This window comes from Hippopotamus amphibius, chromosome 5 (assembly GCF_030028045.1).
Source record: "Hippopotamus amphibius kiboko isolate mHipAmp2 chromosome 5, mHipAmp2.hap2, whole genome shotgun sequence".
Classification (NCBI taxonomy): domain Eukaryota; kingdom Metazoa; phylum Chordata; class Mammalia; order Artiodactyla; family Hippopotamidae; genus Hippopotamus; species Hippopotamus amphibius.
The window spans coordinates 16,512,162-16,533,911 of record NC_080190.1 but is presented as its reverse complement, the minus strand read 5'-3'; the positions used below and the strand labels follow the sequence as shown (position 1 = coordinate 16,533,911).

Sequence of the window (21,750 nt, the reverse complement as noted above, 5' to 3'; positions counted from 1 at the left end):
TGTTGATTCTTCCAATCCAAGAACATGGTATGTCTCTCCATCTGTTTGTTTCGTCTTTGATTTCTTTCATCAGTGCCTTACAGTTTTCTGCATTCAGGTCTTTTGCCTCCTTAGGCAGGTTTTGCCTCCTAGGTATTTTATTCTTTTTGTTGCAGTGGTAAATGGGAGAGTTTCCTTAATTTCTCTTTCTGCTTTTTTGTTGTTAGTGTATAGGAATGCAACGGATTTCTGTGCATTAATTTTGTATCCTGCTACTTTACTAAATTCATCGATTAGTGCTAGCAGTTTTCTGGTAGAATCTTTAGGGTTTCCTATGTATAATATCATGTCATCTGCAAGGAGTGACAATTTTACTTCTTTTCCAATTTGGATTCCTTTTATTTCATTTTCTTCTCTGATTGCTGTGGCTAAAATGTCAAAACTGTGTTGAATAATAGTGGTGAGAGTGGGCACCCTTGTCTTGTTCCTATTCTTAGAGGGAATTCTTTCAGTTTTTCACCATTTAGAATGATGTTGCCTTTTGGTTTCTCATATATGGCTTTTATTATGTTGACGTAATTTCCTTCTATGCCCATTTTCAGGAGAGTTTTTATCATAAATGGATGTTGAATTTTGTCAAAAGCTTTTTCTGCATCTATTGAGATGATCATATGGTTTTTATCCTTCAATTTGTTGATATGATGTATCACGTTGATTGATTTGCATATATTGAAGAATCCTTGCATTCCAGGGATAAACCCCACTTGATCATGGTGTATGCTTTTTTTAATGTGCTGTTGGATTCTTTTAGCTAGTATTTTGTTGAGGATTTTTGCATCTATATTCATCAGTGATATTGGCCTGTAATGTTCTTTTTTTGTGACATCTTTGTCTGGTTTTGGTATCAGGGTGATGGTAGCCTCGTAGAATGAGTTTGGGAATGTTCCTCCTTCCGCTCTATTTTGGAAGAGTTTGAGAAGGATAGGTGTTAGTTCTTCTCGAAATGTTTGATAGAATTCACCTGTGAATCCATCTGGCCCTGGGCTTTTGTTTGTTGGGAGATTTTTAATCACATTCTCAATTTCTGTACTTGTGATTGGTCTGTTCATGGTTTCTATTTCTTCCTGGTTCAGTCTTGGAAAATTGTACTTTTCTAAGAATGTATCCATTTCTTCCAGGTTACCCAATTTATTGGCATATAGTTGCTTGTTGTAGTCTCTCATGATCTTTTGTATTTCTGCAGTGTCCATTGTTACTTCTTTTTCATTTCTAATTCTGTTGATTTGTGTGTTCTCCCTTTTTTTCTGATGAGTCTGGCTAATGGTTTTTCAATTTTGTTTATCTTCTCAAAGAACCAGCTTTTAGTTTCATTGAGCTTTGCTGTTGTTTCCTTTCTTTTTCATTTTTTTCTGCTCTGATCTTTATGCTTTCTTTCCTGCTGCTCACTTTGGGGTTTCTTTGTTCTTCTTTCTCTAGTTGTTTTAGGTGTATGGTTAGGTTGTTTATTTGATATTTTTCTTGTTTCTTGAGGTAGGACTGTATTGCTATAAACGTCCCTCTTAGAATGCTTTTGCCGCATCCCATAGGTTTTGGGTTGTGTTTTTATTGTCATTTGTTTCTAGATATTTTTTGATTTCCTCTTTGATTTCTTTAGTGACTTCTTGGTTGTTTAATAGCGTATTGTTTAGCCTGCATGTGTTTGTATTTTTTACAGTTTTTTTCCTGTAATTGATATCTAGTCTTATGGCGTTGTGGTCAGAGAAGATGCTCGATATGATTTCAATTTTCTTGAATTTACCGAGGCTTGATTTGTGACCCAAGATGTGATCTATCCTGGAAAATGTTCTGTGTGCACGTGAGAAGAAAGTGTATTCTGTAGATTTTGGATGGAAAGTCCTATAAATATCAATTAAGTCAAGATGGTCTGATGTGTCATTTAAAGCCTGTGTGTCCTTATTTATTTTTTGTTTGGCTGATCTGTCCATTGATATAAGTGTGGTGTTAAAGTCTCCTACTATTATTGTGTTACTGTCAATGTCCCCTTTTATAGCTGTTAGCATTTGCCTTATGTATTGAGATGCTCCTATGTTGGGTGCATAGATATTTACAATTGTTATATGTTCATTTTGGATGGATCCCTTGATCATTATGTAGTGTCCTTCCTTGTCTCTTGTAGTATTCTTTACTTTAAAGTCTAATTTGTCTGATATGAGTATTGCTACTCCAGCTTTCTTTTGACTTCCATTTGCATGGAATATCTTTTTCCATCCCTTTACTTTGTCTATATTGCTCCTAAGTTCTTAATCCTTAGTTTCAAGGTAGAAAAAGCAAAGATAATTATTCAGACTAGCTTTTGAAAATAGTTTTGAAATGTTTACTTTTCCTCAATGGTATTATCCCTTTATTCTGAGTTGATGTTATCTTTCCTTAATATTGTAGCTCTACTTCTATAACCTTTTCAGTGGCAATTGACCAGGATAGTCACTATTCTCTTTTCTAAACACTGTGTTTCCTTGGCTCCCTGGACTCTAAATTCTGGTTTTGTTCCCGTCTCATAGGTTGCCCTCTCAGTCTCCTTTGTGGGCTTCTTCTGAGGATCTGATTACTTAACATTGGTTTGCCTCAGGGATCATCCCTTGGAGCTTCTCTATCTGTAACTGGTGATTTCTTGGCTTCACAGCTTTAAATCTCATCCCAATTGTTATCCACTGGACAACTGAGCTCAACATATCACTTGAATATTCAATAAGTAACTCAAACTTATCATCTTGAAAACTAAGCTTCTAATTATTCCAAGCTCCTAACAAATAAAACCTATTCTTCTAACCCATCTCAGTTAATGCTGACGTTTTGCTTGGCCTTGGGTTAAAAATCTTTACCTTTCTTTCTTTAAAATGCTACATCTATTTATTTCGTTACACCTTCCAAATACATTCAGTGTGTCTGACCCCTTCTCATGACCTCCACTGCTATTCCCATCTGTACCATCACCTCTTGCTAGCATCCTTCCACAGCCTCTTTACAAGAATCACAGTTAAGACTCGTTCTTTTGTTGAGGATTTTGTACTTGTTTCCTCTGCCTGGATTACATTTTTTGTAGTAAACTCCATGGCTTATTCTCTTACTCCCTTTGATCTTTAAATGTTCCTTTTCAAAGTTGCAAGCCTACTCCTACCTGAACAGAAATTTCTGTCCTCTTCACTGGCTTATTACTCTTACAATTATTGGCATCTGTTAACTATGTGCTTAAATTATTTATTAATTTTCAGTGTCGACTTGTTAGAATATAAGTTTCATGAGGACAGAAATCTGTATATTTTATTGTTTTATATTTCCAGTGCCTTAAAACAACACTGGCCTATTGAATTTGTCTCACATTTTCTGGCAGTCAGATGAAAAGCAGAAATATGACCTAGTATGTAGTTCTTGTTATCATAGATAAGGAGGCCTATAATAAATTCTTAGAAAGACAATGTATTGCCTTACACTAAATTATATATAGGGAGGATCTTATATAGCAGCGGTCCCCAACCTTTTTGGCACCAGGGACCAGTTTCATGGAAGACAGTTTTTCCACGGACCCAGGAGGAGGGGGGATGGTTTCGGGATGATTCAAGCACAATACATTTATTGTACACTTTATTTCTATTATTATCACCTCAGATCATCAGGCATTATATCCCGTGGGTTGAGGACCCCTGCTATAAAGTGTAAAGTAAGCAACATAAAGAATGATGCTTTGATAATAAATCCAGTGATATTGTTCCTATCTTTAGTTTTAATTTTAATAGTGTTTAATGGCTGAGGGGATAACATGAAAGGTATGGATCCAAAAGTTAGAAGTCATTTCTATTTAAATAATTTGAAATATTTTTTAAAAGGTGGCTGTTTAAGATGATGAGTAATCCTTCACCTTTGTACAACACGTGATGCTATTCATGACCTATGACATTCAAATGTTTCACCTTGGTTTTAGTATTATACATGGACAAAATTTAAAAATGTTTACCACTGAATTCTTTTTACCACTGGTTAAAAAGAGTCACTTTTGTAGAATGATGCTTATCACAGAGTCATTTTAAAATTGCTGAAAGTAAAAATTACCACAATAATAGGGACAAGTAAATGCATTATGGCATGTGATGAAATATTATTTAGCTATTAAAATTCATGTTTTCAATGAATTTTAATTTTATGAAACTAAGGTACCAAAATGTCTCCCTGTGTATCTTTCTATCTACAAAATTTTAACTGGAATAAAATGTACCAGAATGTTACCTGTATTTCTATCCTATTGTAAGATTATGGATGACTTTATTTTATTCTCTTGTGTAGTTTCCAGAATGGCTACAGTGTTTGTAGAACTTTTATAATAGCGATCGAAGTAATAAATAGAATTTTGAAGAGTTAGGACTACTTTCATATCTATACTTTGCTTTTTGTTGCTTGATAACAAAGATTTATATTTTGCCAGTCTTGAATAGGCTGCTAATAATTAATGATAAAAATTTTCAATGCTGATACGCAATATATTTTCACCTAACTTTTGTTTATCAGTCAGTTTAAAAGTACATAATCAGGATTGTGTTTTTCCCCCTACAGACAGCCTTTTGATCGATTATCAGTTTACATTCAGCTTATTACAGGAAGACGATCGCCACCATACTGCCATCAACTTCATAGCAAACCCAGAACAGGTGAGAGATAATTCAGCTTTTAAAATATAGTTACATTAATATCAACGGATACAGCTTTTCATCACCTTTCCTTGTAATTGTACCTCTTCTTAGAATTATCACACTGTAGGGCTTTTGTAGAAAGACTAATCCTGTTAATTTTTTCTTTTCGTAAAACCTAGTTATCCTTATGATTCAGAGAATTTGTGAGCTTGAGATTTCAGATTTTGCCGTCAGTTCTACAATTTATACATTATTTCTATTATTTTTCAGGCTTACAACAGTGTTTATGCTTTTAATTATGTTCTCAGATTGGAAGTCTTCTTTGAACATAAAATGCATAGCTTCAAAACACAGGCTATATTATATATATTTTCTTTTTTTAATATACTGTTACATAGCAGTAAGTTTTCATTGTATTTTTTTTCTAAATCCACTGGTTTATCTGAGGTATATGAATGCTAGGTTTTAAAAATATTTTTATTGCGATATAATTGACATATTACATTGTGTAAGTTTAAAATGTATAACATGCTGATTTAATATGTATATATATATTACCATATGATTACAAACATAGCATGAGCTAGCACCTCTATCATGTCACATAATTGTAATTTTGGGGGCGTGGCAATAATTAAAATCTAATCTTTTAGCAACTTTGAAATTTATAATACAGTATTGTTGTCTATAATCACTATGTTGTGCATTAGATCTCTAGGATTTACTTACCTACTGTTTGCAGGTTTGTACCCTTGAATGGCTTCTTCTAGGGGACAAGTCTCAGGGTTGCACACCTTCTCCCAATCTCTCTGAGTCATGTTGGTTGTAGTGAGCCACCCACACTGTTTTTGTTCGTTTGTTCTTAGCTGATGTCAGATGTCCACACTATGCTTGTTCTCTCAGTGCTCTTAGTCAAGACAGAAACAGGTCCTTCGGGCAGTACTAATAAAGGACAAGTATGTTGGATGTATCCTACACTCTCTTTCCCCTGAGGGAGCAGTCATCCGCCAAGTTGATCTCTCTGACGTTGAGCTATGCTGACTTGAGGGAGGTGCTGACCTTGGTAAAGTGAAGTTGTTCTTTTTACCCATTATAATGTGGCTATTCTCAGTTTTGTATTCATTTTTTTGTACTGCAGCTTCTTAACTGGATTTTGGTCTTGTCATGAAAGTATTTTGGTCTATGTATCATTGGTAAATTGGTTTTTTTGTCAGGGATGAGGGCTGGGACTTCCTGTTCCACCAACTTGCTGATATCACTCTTGCTCTAATGCTGTATTCTTATTATGCATTAATCCAGTTTACTAAATCCATATCATATATTTTAATAGTTTTCAAGTAGGTGAAGCCTCAAAATGTAGCTAGCTTGCTTCTTTCCTCTAAAATATTTTACTGAACTTGCCAACGAATAGTATAATTCAAATTTAAATTTTCCAGTAAAATAAGATCTCTCTTTCCCCAAAATAGAACAGTCCATTTTCTGTTACTCCTTATTCCTTACATTTTAAGGAATGCTTACATTCTTGGGACTACATTTAAAGTTTTACTTTTAAATAAGGATTTTTGAGGATGTTTTCAAGTACAATATTCTCTTCACTGATAGTGTGTATTTTTATAAAGATGTATTAATATGTCAGAAACTACATTTTCTGTACAATAAGAATGTTTTAATAAATGCATTGTAAACACTATAGACTTCTTTTTTATTGTGGTAAAAACATACATAAAGTAAAATTTATCATTTTAACCATTTTTAGGTGTACAGTTTGGTCGCATCTAAGTACATTTACAATGTTATGCAACCATCACCACAATCCATCATCAAAATTTGTCATCAGTCCCAACAGAATCTCTGTATCCATTAAGCAGTAACTTCATATTCCTCCCTTACCGCCAGCCTCTGGTAACCTTTATTCTACTTTCTGTCTCTATCAGCATCTGTATTCCAGGTACCTTGTATGTATAATTATACATTTGTACTTTCGTATCTGGCTTATTTCACTCAGCCTAATGTTTCAGTGTTTCCAACATTCATCCATGTTGCAGCATGGATCCGAATTTTATTCTTTACCTTTGCCTTCTTGAATGTTTAATAGTAACTCCAAACTTGTGGAGTTCACTGAGGATATAAGAAATTTAATCTAAGTAGAATATCTGACTCACAATGTGGATGTGAATAATTCTCCTCTCCAATACTATCCATAGTGTCATACACATAGGCTCAGATTAGCTGTAATTCTAATTTGCTTCTCTCTTGACTTTCCTCTCCTCCTTCAGTTTCCAGAAATCCTTGAGTTCTTGGAAATGTCACAGCTTTCAGTTTTACTTTCTGCTGTATTATCCAGTTGAAGTCAAGAGCCAGACACATTTTCGGAAACTGAAGGACACTATCATGAGAGGTGCCCCAAGAAGGCTTATAACATCATTCTAAAGAATTTATCATTATATATATACAACTTATAATTAAAGAGAAGTTCAAATCAGAACAGTTTCTGAAATTAATATGGATTATTGATCTGGGCTTCTTATTTATCCTACAAAAAATTAAAAAATAGGTGCCTTCATTATTTATGCATTTATTATGTTTTGAAAACAGCTTTAATTCTAACCCACTATACATCATCTCCAGCCAATGCTTTCCTGTGGACAATTTCTGGAGTAGTTTCTTGTATAATATGATCTTGCTGAACTTACTCACACCTAACAATAATGTTCTAAATGACTAATTTTGTCGCTTACTGTGGTAGTCACAGTATTACTTCATCCAGTCCAGTATATTTTCCTTGTCTTTAAATGTATTTTATAGGGCTTTAGTTATGGTACCATATATTTCAGTAATGCCTAAACTTGAGAGGATGAACTAAAAATTCAATAAGAGTTTTATACTTTACTATATCAGTTGGAAATTTTGTGTGACCTTTCTAGCAATAATACCAGTTATTCTCATATTTCCCCAACCCAAAATAAGGCACACATAATCATGAAGATGTGATTTCAAGATAAAAGTAATGATTTAAGCTTTCTTAGGGGTACACTATTTCTACCATGTTTTGTTTTCATAGAAAACCAACTATTTTTTAACCTCTTTATTAATAATTAAAAAATCCACTCCTTCTCAGAGGGTAGCAATCATGCCTTCTTTCTGAGTCCCTTGTTAAAGAAGATGAAGAAGGAGAAGAAAAAGAAGACATCCTGTGTCCCCAGACCTAATAATATCAACAAGACTACCATTATCAGCTATGGCCTGAAACCATGATAAGCTTTTTGGAAAATTATCTTATTTAATGTTCACAAGAAAGTCTTTAGGGAAGTCATGATATCCCCATTTTAGAGATAAGGAAACTGATTTTCAGGAAGGAGAGGTAGCTTCCCCTAAATCAATCAGCATGTATGTTAAATAGCTAAGATTTGAACCCAAGGTTGTCTGATTCAACAGTGCATACTCTTTATAAACTAATTTCATTGCCTCATGAAGAGATTTAATTAATACGAGGCAGTAATTGGTTTTCAGGTCTGGTCAGTTCATTATGATGACATAAATCAGTATTTGTTACCAGAGATGTTTCTTCCTTTCATATCTGGGTTTTCCTTAATGCAGCACTATAAATATGATGAAATAGATGTCGCTTACCATACCTGAGTAATGTAATCTATTGAACAGATCTATTTGCATGTTGACATAGAAGTTTTTTGCATTTATTACCCTAGTCATTAGTAGTGGCATTATTTTGAATCAGCATGATCTGTTTTCACTCATATCCTCAAAAACAGAAGTAAGAAGGTCTTAAGAAGTTTGACAGTTTTGTGGTACATATTGGAAGGTATTTTAACAGCTTATCAATAGAACTCAATAAGTTAACTTCCTTCTTAGATTCATGGCCATTTATGAATATGACTGATGGATAAGGCAGAATCCTTCTTGAAATACTGTATATTTTTAAACTCCAAGGCCTTTGTTTTTCTTTTCTCACTTCAGATTCTCAGATGCTATCTCTGCAGTAGTGATGAGCACTGCCCTGGAAAATCTGTATGACAAAATTGTTCAGCCTTACGATCACACATTTTATTTCGTGTGCTCTTTCAAGATGACCATTCTTCTTGAAACGATATTTGCTTCCTGGAAACTGTGCAGAGAGTGTCTTTCAGTGATTGTGGAGCAGTGTTAATAGTTCTTAATAGAGGCCCAGCTGTCCCTGTATCTATGGCAATCGTTAAGAGTAGTCGTTATTTGGAGATAAATAATTGGGTCGTAGTGTATCATTTAAATGTGATGACTGTCACACATCCAGCAGCCTTTGCCTTTCATGATGCTCCTTCTTTCTCCTCCTCTCACCAGGAAAGGGTCATGTCCTTCTGTCCATTTCTTCCTAAGAATGTTTATGTCAGATATGGGAAGCTTAATTGCTTATAAATTTATTTTCTCTAAGAACCATTCAGAAAATTGGAGAGATTTTCTGTTGGCTTTCTTGTTCTATCTTATTTAGAAAAAGTTGTAATCCTAAGGAATTAATTTTAATTATTTTAGTAGCCAGGTCTCATTTAGCAATACAGCTTTTTCTATGAGTCTCTGTATATTTAAAACACAGCACAACATACTCAGTATCTAAAGCTACACTTATTCAATATGACTATCATTCTATGCTTTTCTGCAAATCTAAATAGTTATAATCATACGTAGTTTTTGTTCCTGATCTCTTGGAGCAAGATAACAACAAATAGCATCATTTAAAGAAATCTTACGCGTTTGTTTCTATGAAATTAAATGGAAAGAATATGTACTCTACTAATGAATGACAAGATGTAGGTTGATCCATATAAAATTCTTCAGTGTTCCTCTGTACAGATGTTTAAATGATTTGATCTCTTCTTTTTCCTCAAGTAGGTTCATAACTTTTACCAAAAAGTTTTAATTTACATTTTTAAGTATTTTTTTCACTAGAAAATGTGTATATAATAATACAGTATGCACCTAATAAGAATTCTTTCAACAAAACAATCGTCCATTGCTATTAAATTACTTTGGACTAGCCAAAAAGTTTATCATTTAAATATTAACTACAGGTAAGCAAAGAGAATCAAAATACAAATATTGAATTATAGCAGCCTCTGGCTTACATACAGAAGGCCAGATTATAGTAGGGAAGATAAATGGGAACTTTAAATATACCTTTGAATTTATCACCTATATTTTTTCATTAAAAAAGTGTAATTGGCATCTATAGTTTCTCACTTGAGTATTGACATAATGTTGGTAGTTTGAGAAATATAGCATGGACATAATTAAAACATTAAACATATCTATCTGGTATAATTTGATTTTTTTAACCATAATATTTTCTTTTTTTGGTAGTCAAACAAAAATTTGGATATTTCAATTAATGCATCAAACAACTTTAATCTCAACATTACATGGTCAGTTGGTTCAACAGGTAAGAGAATTTTGTTGTCGTGTCTTTCACCTCTGTTCCTCTATGTTATGACCTCTTATGTTAATTTAAATAATTAAAATTATGTTAATATGACCTCTTATGTTAATTTAAATAATTAAAATTAAAAAATATTATATGCCATAATATTATATGCCATAATTATGCATATAATACCTACTGTTTCAAGTAAAAATAATAAATAGCATTATTAATAAAGCTTCATTACTGTGTTAACTTTCTCCCTAACTCAATTAAAATTAGGTGGGTAACAGACATTTTACACTACTTAATTTTTTTTATGATAGTGCTATGAATTCCTATGATTTTAATTAAGATAGACTACTTCTTTAATGACCAAAGAGGCTGAAATTTCAATGATCTGATTCACCATTTAAGCTATAAGTGTAATTATTAACCTTAATATTGATATAAAACAATGAATTTTTTCTTTATGTGCTGATAAATTCTTTATATGCTGATAAATTACTTTTAAGCTTATCCCTTACCCTTGTCAGCTTTGGTGCTGAGAGAGGGTTAAAAAAACCCTGTACTTAATATTTCTTCCATAATAAGGTTTATAAGTTGAAATTGTTAACTTTTAAGAAATATAACTAAGTAGGAATCTGTATGTTGAATTGTCAAAAAGTATGCTCACTGTTTTATATTTACATTTTAGGAAATTACTTTCTATGTAAAAGATATTCTGTTGCATAAAAGTGCTAGAAACTTTTTAAAGAAAATATATGGATCCTTAGAAATTCGTATTTGATTTCTTAAAATTAGTTATTATGCTATTTTAATATGTAGAATGGAAACAATTCAAGAGTGAAGAGGTTTTTGCAATTCCAGATTTTATGTTACATGTGTAAAAATTGAAAAGTTTAGACAAATATGTAGATATTTTTTACAATAGCACAAACATATAGTAAAATCTTGGCACTGAGTTTCATTAATTAAGAATTCATGAAAACTTGTACTGTAAATATGTAATTCTTCATAATAAACTGACTCTACAAGAGTTTTAAAATTTGTCAACAAAAATATGTAAAACCTGTGTAATCACTTTGAAACAGTGGTTTTAATATGCAAGAGATCACTTGTAATTTTCAGATTCCCAGAACCAAACCTCAGAAATTTTGATGTATTAGTGTTAAAGATGTCATCAGGAAAACACTAATATATCAAAATCAGAAATTTTGATATATTAGTGTTAAAGATGTCAATCAGGAAATTTTAAAAACATCCAAGGTACTTTTGGAATAGGTGATCAGTTAAAAATTAATTCAGTTGCTCAGTATCCTAATTTTAATTATTTTTATTGTTAAGGTGGAAGGCTTGCTAAGATTGTTGGAAATTCTTCCATTTGGTTTATTTCAGTATATATTTATTGAGTACCCAATATGTGTTTAACTTATTGAACATTTAACTCATGTTTTAAGTTGTATCCTCCTGCCAATTTATTCAAAATAGTGATGGTTCAATTTGTGGTAAACAAGAAAAAAATTTCATTACTTTCTGTTTTTTAATTGGATTGAGACATGTGAAATATGTCCTGATTTGTTTTGAAAGGCTTTGTGGAGAAGTAGAAAAAAATTCAGTTTCTCAAGCCATGTATACCTGAGTTCCAAAAAGGATTTTGCTGGTCAGTAGCTATAAACTTGAGGCAAATGTCTTAATCTTTCTGAGGCTCAATTTTCAATTTGAAAAACAGAGCTGAAACACCTCTGGGATAAATTTTTTATTAGAATATAAAGTCTCTAAGCCAGTGCCTAGTACGTAACACTTAATAGGTGGTATCATTTTAAAAAATAATTTTTATACTAAATCTATTTCTATTGTATCAAATTTATGACAAATCTCATTTTCTTTCTTCTCTGTCATTTTAAATGGTAAACATGACTTTATTTGGATAGTTATGTTCTTATAAGTACAGTTACAAAAATTAAGTAAATGTCATGTATATGTATGTATTATGTTAATAAAGATACCCGTTTCCTAATATGAATTACTTAAATTTGTTATTATTATTTACATTTTAGCTGGAACAATATCTGGGGAGGAGACTCCTATAGTTTCCAAGACTAATATAAAAGAATACAGAGATAGTTTTTCCTATGAAAAATTTAACTTCAGAAGCAATCCAAACATTACATTCTATGTGTACGTCAGCAACTTTTCATGGCCCATTAAGATACAGGTAAGTGTTAGTAGTATTTAATCTAATGAACACTGAGTATTTTCATTACAAAAAGAATGCTGTTTTTGCATGTTTTATTTATATTAATTTCTATGTGATTTGTGGAAAGACTGAGTGATTTCTAAAAATCGTATGTTTGCTGGAAAAATTCTTATTTGTAAGGTTGATTTCATGTCTAAATTAAGGAAGTTACTTACCTGTTCAAGAAATATTAGTACAAATTACTACTCAATAAATAGTAATGGAAATTAATTTGATAAATTTACTTCTTCATTGTGATAAAATTAGATGCTTATATAGTAAAAAAATGCCAGAAATATTTCTTTGTAGTTTTTTAGAATTTTGACTTTGAGGATGCTGGATGTATCATTTCATTTTCTAAGATTTATATAGAAATGTTAATCGGATTTCACTTGTTTTATTCAGATTATGATTGAAGGTGACAAAAGGGCTCACCCATGAGCTTATTAAACAGTAATTAAAATCGAAAGAATTGTTATATTTTTGATTGTTTCCTGCCCTTTACTTTATGGCTATCTAATTATATTTTATTTTTAAGCAAATTACACAGTACTCTAGAATGTTCATGAATATTTAATGGTTAGAAATTAACTTTCTAAATTGGATTTTCTTTTGAGAACATACTAGTAATATGTTCTGGAAGCCAAACCAGGATTTGTATAATGAAGCTAAACTATCCCACTCTCCCAAAATAATAACATGTGGAAAATAACTGTGGTGGTCAAGATAGGTAGAGCCTATTTCCTAGTCTTTGAATAAAATCATTACATTTGTCCTGTGGAATATGTTACATTAAGGCATATGAGTATGTGTGTTTATAGAACTATAATGAACTTTCTATTTTTAAATATAAACTAGTAAAATTATTTGAATTGAGATCTATTTGCTCATAGAATTGAATTACATCAATTGATTTTTGAATGTTTAAGCACCCTTCCTAATCAGGGGTAAGCTCCACTTAGTCACTGTGTATTAGGCCTTTGATATATTGTTGGATTTGATTTGTTAAAATTTTAAGAATTTTTATATCCATGTTTATGAGGCATGTTAGTCTGTAGTTTTCAATTCTTATAATCTTATTTAACTTTGTAGCGTGGTACTGCTGGCCTTATAAAATAAATTGGAAAGTATTCCTTTCTATGTAATTTTCTGAAAGAATTTACATAAAATCCATATTATTTCTTTCTTAAATTTGTGGTAGAAGTCAACACTGAATGTATTTGAACTTGAGATTTTCTTTGTAAGAATGTTTTAACTACAAATTCAATTCTTTAACAGAGTGAGAGCTTTTCTGGTTATCTGTTTTTCCTTGAGTGAGCTCTGTCAGTTTGTGTCTCTCAGTTGTGTCTTTTCCATTTTATCTAATTTATGTAACTTATTGGCAAAAACTTTTTAATAATATTCACGTATTATCCACTAATATTATCGAATTCCTGATATTGGAAATTAGTTTCCCTTCTCTTTTTTTCTTTTCTTGGTCAGTCTGGCTAGAGAGTTAGCAGTTTCATTTGTTTTCTTATTTTGTATTTCATTAACTAAAGCTCCTTATTCCCTTTCTTTTGCTTCCTTGACATTAATTTGCTCTTCATTTTCTGGTTTCTTAAGGTGAATGCTTCCTAATTTCCTTTTTGATATCCTCCTTGATCAGTGGGGTATTTAGAAGTGAGATATTTCATTTCCAACTATTTACAGAACTTTTTGTGTCCTTGGAAGAGGATGGAGAGCTCTGTGGGATCTCTCTGATAAGAGTGCTAATCCCATTTATGAGCAATCCAGCCTCATGACCCACCTAATCACCCTTCAAAGACCATAGCACCCAGATGTGACTCTATTTTGGTAGAATCTGTTTTGGTATGTTCCTTGGACAGTTCCTTAGGTCTTCTACAAATGACAGTTAGGTCAAGTGGTTGATAGATTTTTCAGATCATCTAGTGTCCACCTTGATACTCTGTCCATTTGAAAAATGAGTGTCGAAATCTATGACTGTAACTGTAGGTGAGTTTATTTGTTCTTGTAGTTCTAGCATTTTTTACTTCATGTGTTTTGAAGCTCTCTTACTTCGGTGGATAAATGTTTAGGGTTTTTTTGTCCTCTTGATGAATTGATGACTTGACCTCTTATTGTTAGGAAATTACTTTCTATGTTCCTGGTAATATATTTTGCTTTAGAATTTACTTTGCCAAATATTAATAGTATAGTCACTCCGGCTTTGTAAAATTCTTACTAGAACGCTATGTCATTTTTCATCCTTCTACATTAATCTATTTGTGCTTTTATATTTAAAGTGGATTTGTTTTAGGCATAAAATTGAGTCTTTTTTTATCCAATCCTAAACCACGTACATGTAATATATATGTATTTACAGGCATACCTCATTTTGTTGAGCTTTCCTTTATTGCAGTTTGCAGATATTGCATTTCTTACAAATTGAAGGTTTGTGGCAACCCTGAGTTGAGCAAGTCTATAGGTGCCATTTTTCCAAAAGCATTTGCTCACTTTGTGTCTCTGTGTCACATTTTGGTAATTCTCTTGATATTTCAAACTTTTTTGCTATTATATTTGTTATGGTGATCTGTGATCCAGTGATCTTTGATGTTACTACTAGGACTCTGAAGGCTCAGATGATGGTTAGCATTTTTCAGCAATAAAGAATTTTTAAATTTATGTATGTATTGGGTTGGCCAAAAAATTCTTTTGATTTTTAAGTAAAAATAAAAGACATTTTTTCATATTCGCCAAGAACTTTATTGAACAACATATTCATTAATCAAACGAACTTTTTGGCCAACCCAATACATTTTTTAAAGATATAATGCTCTTTCACACTTAATAGACTATAATATTACAAACATAATTTTCTATGCACTGGAAAACCAAAAAATTATGTGAAAATGCTTTATTGCGATACTTGATTTATTGCAGTGGTCTGGAATGGAACCTACCGTATCTTTGCAGTATTACTGTATGCCTTTGGGTTTAAATCGAACATCTTGCTATTTGTTTTCTATTTTTCTTATTTGTTCATTGTTCATTCATTCCTTTTTTCCGCCTTATTTTTCGAATTTAGCATTTTTTATGATTTCATTTTATCCTTTTTGTTGGCTTATTAGCTATAACTCTGTGTTGTATTATTTCAGTGATTATTTGACAGTTTATAACATACATCTTAAACTTTTCATTGTCTACCTTTAAGTGATATTACATCACTCATTTTTTGTTTATTAACCTTAAAACAGTGTACTTTCATTTTCTTCCCCCTGGCCTTTGGGCTATTGTTGAGTATATTTTACTGCTTTATGTATTATAAAATTCACACTACGCCTTTACTACTTTTGATACAGTCAATTTTATTTACAAATATTAAAAACAAGAAAACATCTTCTCTTTTACCTACATGTTTACTGTTTCCAGCATTCATCACTTCTTTTTCTTTTTTGTAAATCCAGATTTCTTTTAACAAATTTTTGATTTTATATTGGAGCATAGTTGATTAACAATGTTGTGTCACTTTCAGGTCTATGGCAGTTATTCAGTTATACATATATGCCTATCTATTCATTTTCAAATTCTTTTCCCATTTAGCTTATTACAGAATATTGAGCAGCATTCCCTGTGCTATACAGGAGGTCCTTGTGGGTTATCTGTTTTAATAAAGCAGTGTGTACTATCTAATATCATCTTCCTACTGCCTAAGGGACGTCCTGAAACACTTTAGTGCAGATTTGATGGCAATGCTTTATATTCACCTGTATTTCTGAAAAAATCTTTATTTCACTCTTTTTTTGGGGGGGAGGGGTTAAATAATTTTAAATTGTAGCTATTTCCTTTCATCATTTTAAAGATGTCTCTGTGTATAGTCTTTTGGTTTCCATTGTTTCTAATGAGAAATGTGTTTAACGTTACTGTTCCTTTGTATGTAATGGCTCTTTTCCCTCTTTCTGCATTAAACATTTTTTTCTCTTTATCACTGATTTTGTCCAATTTGATTAGGATGTGTATAGGTGTGGTTTTTTTTTTTGTTTCTTGTGCATGGGTTTTACTGACCTTCATAAATCCATAAAATTATAGTTTTCACGAAATTTAGAAAATGTTCAGCCATTATTTCTCAATTTTTTTCCCCACGTCTCTCTTCTTCTTTAGGTGTTCCAGTTGTATGTATTTCAACCGCTTGAAATTGTTCCTTTGCTCACTGATGTTCTAGTCTTGTTTTTTATTCTTTCTTTTCTCTCTGTTTCACTGTGGATATTTTTGGTACCTATATCTTCAAGTTCATTAATCTTCTGTAGTATCCAATTGCATATTAATCCCATCCAGTGTATCTTTCATCTCAGACATTATATTTTTTATTTATAGAATTTTGGTAAGATTTTTGGAAAGAATGTTTCTACCTAACATGCTCCATCAGTTTTTCTGCCTTCTTGAACATATGGAGTTACAATTACTATAACTTTTAATGTCCTTGTCTGCATATTCTATCATTTGTGTCATGTCTGAGGTTTTTCTCCTATTGTTTTATGTTGCTCTTCCTTATGAGTCATATTTTGATTGGATGCCAGACATTCTGATTTTTACCTTTTTGGCTGCTAGATATTTATCAATTTTGATAGATAAGTTTTAGCTTTGTTCTGCAATGGAGTTAATTTACTTGGAAAAAATCGGTCTTTTCAAGGCTTATTTTTGTGCTTTGATAGGCAGGGACAAAACATAATTTAGTCTAGGGTTAGTCTTTCCATTCCTGAGGCATCACCCTTCTGGGTACTCTACTCTGAGGCATGAATTACAGATGATCCACCTCTGACTTGTTGGACCATGAACTGTTTCTAACCCTATGTGGGTTTTGAGGAATTTTCTCTTTGCTCTTTTCACGTGGTTCTTTCCCCGGCCTTGGATACTTTCTTCACCAGTAAGTAGTGTTTACCTGAAGACTCATAGGGACTCTGGGCAGTTCTGTCTTCTCCAATACACTGCCCTGTACACCGTAGCCTCCTTGGCCTCTCCAGAATTCCCAGCTTCCTTTCCTCAATTAAGGAAAATTTCTGGACTGCACCTGTGTTCACTCTCTGTTTGATGCAGCCTCAAAACCACAATCATCTGTGGCATTTGAAGGCTTACTTCCTTTTTTCTCTACTCAGGGATCATTGTCCTGCATTGCTTGATATCCAGTATCTGAACACCAGTGTTTCATACATTTTGTCTGCTTTCCTAGTTGTTTTGGCAGAAGGATAGATCCATTCCCTTACTCCATTTTGGAAGAAAGCAGAAACCCTACATATACTTTTGATTCTAAATGGTAATTGGCTTAATATGCTAACTGTAAATTTGTTCGCTAAATGATGGGACTGTTACTATATATGTGTTTTATGCTTTTACTTGTAAATTGTTTTATTTAATAGCTTGGATTTAAGTTTTCAAGTACTTTTCAGATAAATGGAGGTTAGCTTTCTGGCATATGTCTATATATTTTAGATTTCATAAGCACATACTATTGCAAATTCCAAGAAGCTGCAAGTTATGAGAAAATTTACAATCCATAAATGAAATTTTTCATAAATATTTACAAACTACACTCTACAGAAGCAGTTATTTTGAAAAGTGGCTGAAATTAAAAAGTCCGAAAAACCCAATTCCTATTGCAAAATATCTATCAGACCATGAGGTACCAAGAATCCTCTGTCCAAAGATAAAAATCACTGTTTTCTTTTCACAAAATTGTATCAGTGATGCTTCAAACAAGCAAAAATAGTTTATGATAAAAATTAACATTTAACTTTTATGATCATTTTTACCTTATTTTAATATTTGCTTCAGTAGACTTGCTACACAGAGAGAGAACTATAGCTGAAAGTACTTCAAGTTACTTTAGAACTTTCTACTTGTAATTTAATTCCTTTTTTATATGCTATAGCATAAAAGATGTATGAAGAGTTTAATGTTTAATTATTTGTTGTTTGCATAACAAAGTATCTTTGTATCATGTCCTTTTTGTAAGCCAAACATTTCACGTAGATTTTGCTTTAATTAATGTCAATAGTATTTTCACACTTTTATATGGTACTTTTTCCTATCACAATTCCATATAAGTTGTTTGAACATAATGTTCCATATATGTTTGAATGTTTATAATGTTTCCATATATGTTTGAACAGATTTAACAGATCAATTTAAAAAGTGTTACATGAATAAGGAGAAGTTTTTATTGATACATAAGACAGTAGAAAAATACTTAATTTGGCTTGATCCAGTTAGGGTCTAATCTGGCTATTAATGGGATGCAACTTACTGGCATGATAATAGAACTTTGTAAATTTGTGCAAGAAATTAACAAAATAAAAAGGAATGGTAATGATTGTTATATCCTCAGTATTTTCTTCTGTATTTAATCAGTCAAAGGTTAATATAAAGTAGTGCATAAATTTTGGCTACACTCTCCAGCAGATATTTCTTAAATTTCAGTCACACAGAGAATACTTTGCTAGGGGATAAAATAGGACACAAAGTAGTCTCTGCCCTCAAGTAGCTCATAAAACATATTAATCAACATTCTTTCAGTTGTAGGTAAAGAAATCCAATTTTAAATTAGCTTTGAAGTAACACAAGGGATATTATAGGCTTAAAAAGCAAGGCAGCCAAAGGAAATATCTTTGGGAACGTAAAGAACTCAGTGTCCCCTCTTATGACTATCTTACCTAAAACTCCATCCCTTGACATTCTTTATACTGTTATATAAATAATTATTGAATTGGCTAATGTAATCATTCCCTCTCTGTCTCTAAGTTCTATTTCACAAAGTGTGTTAACCATATTATACTCTTTTAGTTGGATAAAGTTTCAGGGACATATTTTGGTTTTGCTTTGGTCATAAAATGTTATCTGAACTATTCATTTTGGCTAATGTCAATGTGAATGGTGTTTGTGAGTTGGGGAGTCTAAATTGAATCTCCACCTTTGCTGCTGTTACAGAGGTGATATTGAAGCAGGGCAGCTTCTTGGAGAGCGTTATATTGAAGTAAGGTTTTGAAGGATAAATAGGAGTTCAGGGACCTGATGCAGGAGAGGTAATTCTAGGCAAGAGGGATAGGTTTTTGAAGTTTAATTAAAGAATTTTCCTCAGGAAGCAAATAGATTTTTTAATCACTGGAAAACAGATTGTATGATAGAAAAGTGATGGTGTAGGATGATTGGGGTGGAGGTGTGGGATGAGTCGTGAAGATGGAGAAGAATTTAATGAAGCAGTAGTGAGGGTATGCAGGTTTTTACCCTAAAATGTAACAACACTTGCTTGTTTCCATTTGCCTTGACGCCATCTCCATGAGAATTTCATGCTTAGACTAGCCTACTTGTCCCAGGACTAACAGGTGAGTTCTCAGTGGAAACCATGAGCGGGGAGAAAAGGTACTAAAGGAAAATACCTGTCAACTGTAAACAACAAACATTTTCCAAATCAAGGTCAAATAAGTACACAAACAAAATCTGAAGGATTTTACTGACATTAGATTGGAGCCAAAAGAAATACTACAGAGAGGACTTTAGGCAGAAGGAAAATGGTAGTGATCTCAGATATAAATATTGAAATGCAGGAGTAAATGAAGAATAACAGAAGAGGTAAACTTAAATGAATACTGGATTAAAAATAGCTCATGGAGTTTAAATTTCTGTAGAACAACAAATAGGTGACGAAAGTAATGCTAGGAACAATGGGGTAGATAGAGCTAAAGTAGTGTAAGGTGCTAGCAATATCAGTGAAATGGGTAGAAGTAATAGATCTTAAGAGTCTCTAATTGTCATGACTTCTAGGGTAAATCTAAAGAAGAATAAAGGAAAGAATGAAATAACAAGTTGATTGAGAAGTTGAATTGATGAATAGAAATATTTTATGAGCTCACAGGAAGGTATGAAAAGAGAAAAAAGGTTTATAACAAAAGGTGGTTCAAATAAAAATTACATAGTAAGATGCTAAGTATAAACCTAGCTATATCAGTAATTACATTAAATTTAAGTAGACTAAATACATTAAGGAAAAGCCTAAAACTGTCATACAGGATTGGAAAAAACCTGATACTTAAAAGAAACACACTTTAGATATAATAAATCAAAATGGTTGAAAGTAAAAGTATTTGAAAAGTATTCTATACAAACCTAACCAAAATTAAATGATTAGTCATACAACATAAACTTTGAAACAAGATTCATTACTTCAGTTAAAGAGGTATGTTTCACAATGATAAAAAGGCACAATCCTGAACCTATACGTGCCCAAAATGTAGCTTCAAAGTGTATGAAGTTAATGAAAACAGATTGCCAATTCAATGGAATAATACTTAATTACATAGAGCTACATGAACTGATGAGAAAATTTAAAATTTGGCTATTTGGATGAGAATATTGTGGTATTATTGTTAATATTCTCTTTTTTAATAGATATACAACGAAGGCCTTTTTCTTTCTTCTTGATCTTTTGCTTTTGCTAACTAAATAAAACAGTCTCTAAATGATAGCTTATTCTCAGTGATCCTGCGGAATTCAGGAATGCATGCTTTTTTTTTTTTAAGAGTGAAAGTCTCTTTACCTTTATATCAATGTGGTTATTTGCATAGTTTTAATACATTTGTGTCCTCATTTTTACCAGGATAGAATTGGAAAGATTGTCCAATCAAAGCATTCCCTTGTGTAATGAATTTGAGAATAACTGTAGTCAGATATAACAAGCCCACTACTAAGGAAAAAGTGTAGTATTAATATGTGCAATCATTACTTAAACAGCCCACTCAGAAGATTTGTCTGATAACTGTTCTATGGCTTTTAGTGTCCCAGTCTTACATGTAGTAGTCAAAGTATAAAGGTGAGTCAAAAATTATCCACACTCTGGCTGTAGAATTTATTTTAATTAACTTTTAGAAAAGACAAATACATCATTTTTCGACATAATCTCCTTGCTTTTCAATACGCTTTTGTCTCTCTGTCAACAAGCTTTCATATTTCCTCATTAAAAAGTGTTTTAGGCTGAGCTGCAAGCCACGAATGCACCACTGTCTCCACTTTTTCATCAGAAGTGAATCTTCGTCCTCGTAGGGCTGCTTTTAGGGGACCAAACAGGTGAAAGTCTGATGGAGCAAGATCAGGACTATAGGGAGGATGCTTTAACACCTCAAAATGAAGTTTTTGCAGAGGCTCGACAGTGTGGGCAGAGGTGTGCAGACGTGCACAGCCTCAGATCACAAAAAATGAATCACTGCACACTGCTCTTCTTTTGTGCAAATCACAAGTGGGCATCCATCTTTGCTCGTACTGCAGTTACAAATGAAGTGATGTAACATGTTCACACCTGCACAGCAGTGACTGGGGAGACAGTAGCCTTGAAAGGAAAGTGCTGATTGGACAGTACAGCCAACAGAAGTTCTAATATAACTGGAGTGCAGATAATTTTTGACTCACTCTCATAATTTTCT

At 32.4% G+C, this 21,750-nt stretch overlaps 1 protein-coding gene across 2 annotated transcripts in view; it reads left to right on the top strand.

Moving 5' to 3' along the window:
• ATRNL1 (attractin like 1) overlaps nt 1–21,750 on the top strand; it is a 734,504-nt gene that overhangs the window by 263,065 nt on the left and 449,689 nt on the right. For both annotated transcript variants that reach the window (XM_057736176.1, XM_057736177.1), the window contains exons 22-24: nt 4,582–4,676; nt 10,008–10,086; nt 12,126–12,283. In XM_057736176.1, coding sequence (XP_057592159.1) covers nt 4,582–4,676; nt 10,008–10,086; nt 12,126–12,283 — 332 coding nt within the window. The remainder of the gene's footprint in view (nt 1–4,581; nt 4,677–10,007; nt 10,087–12,125; nt 12,284–21,750) is intronic.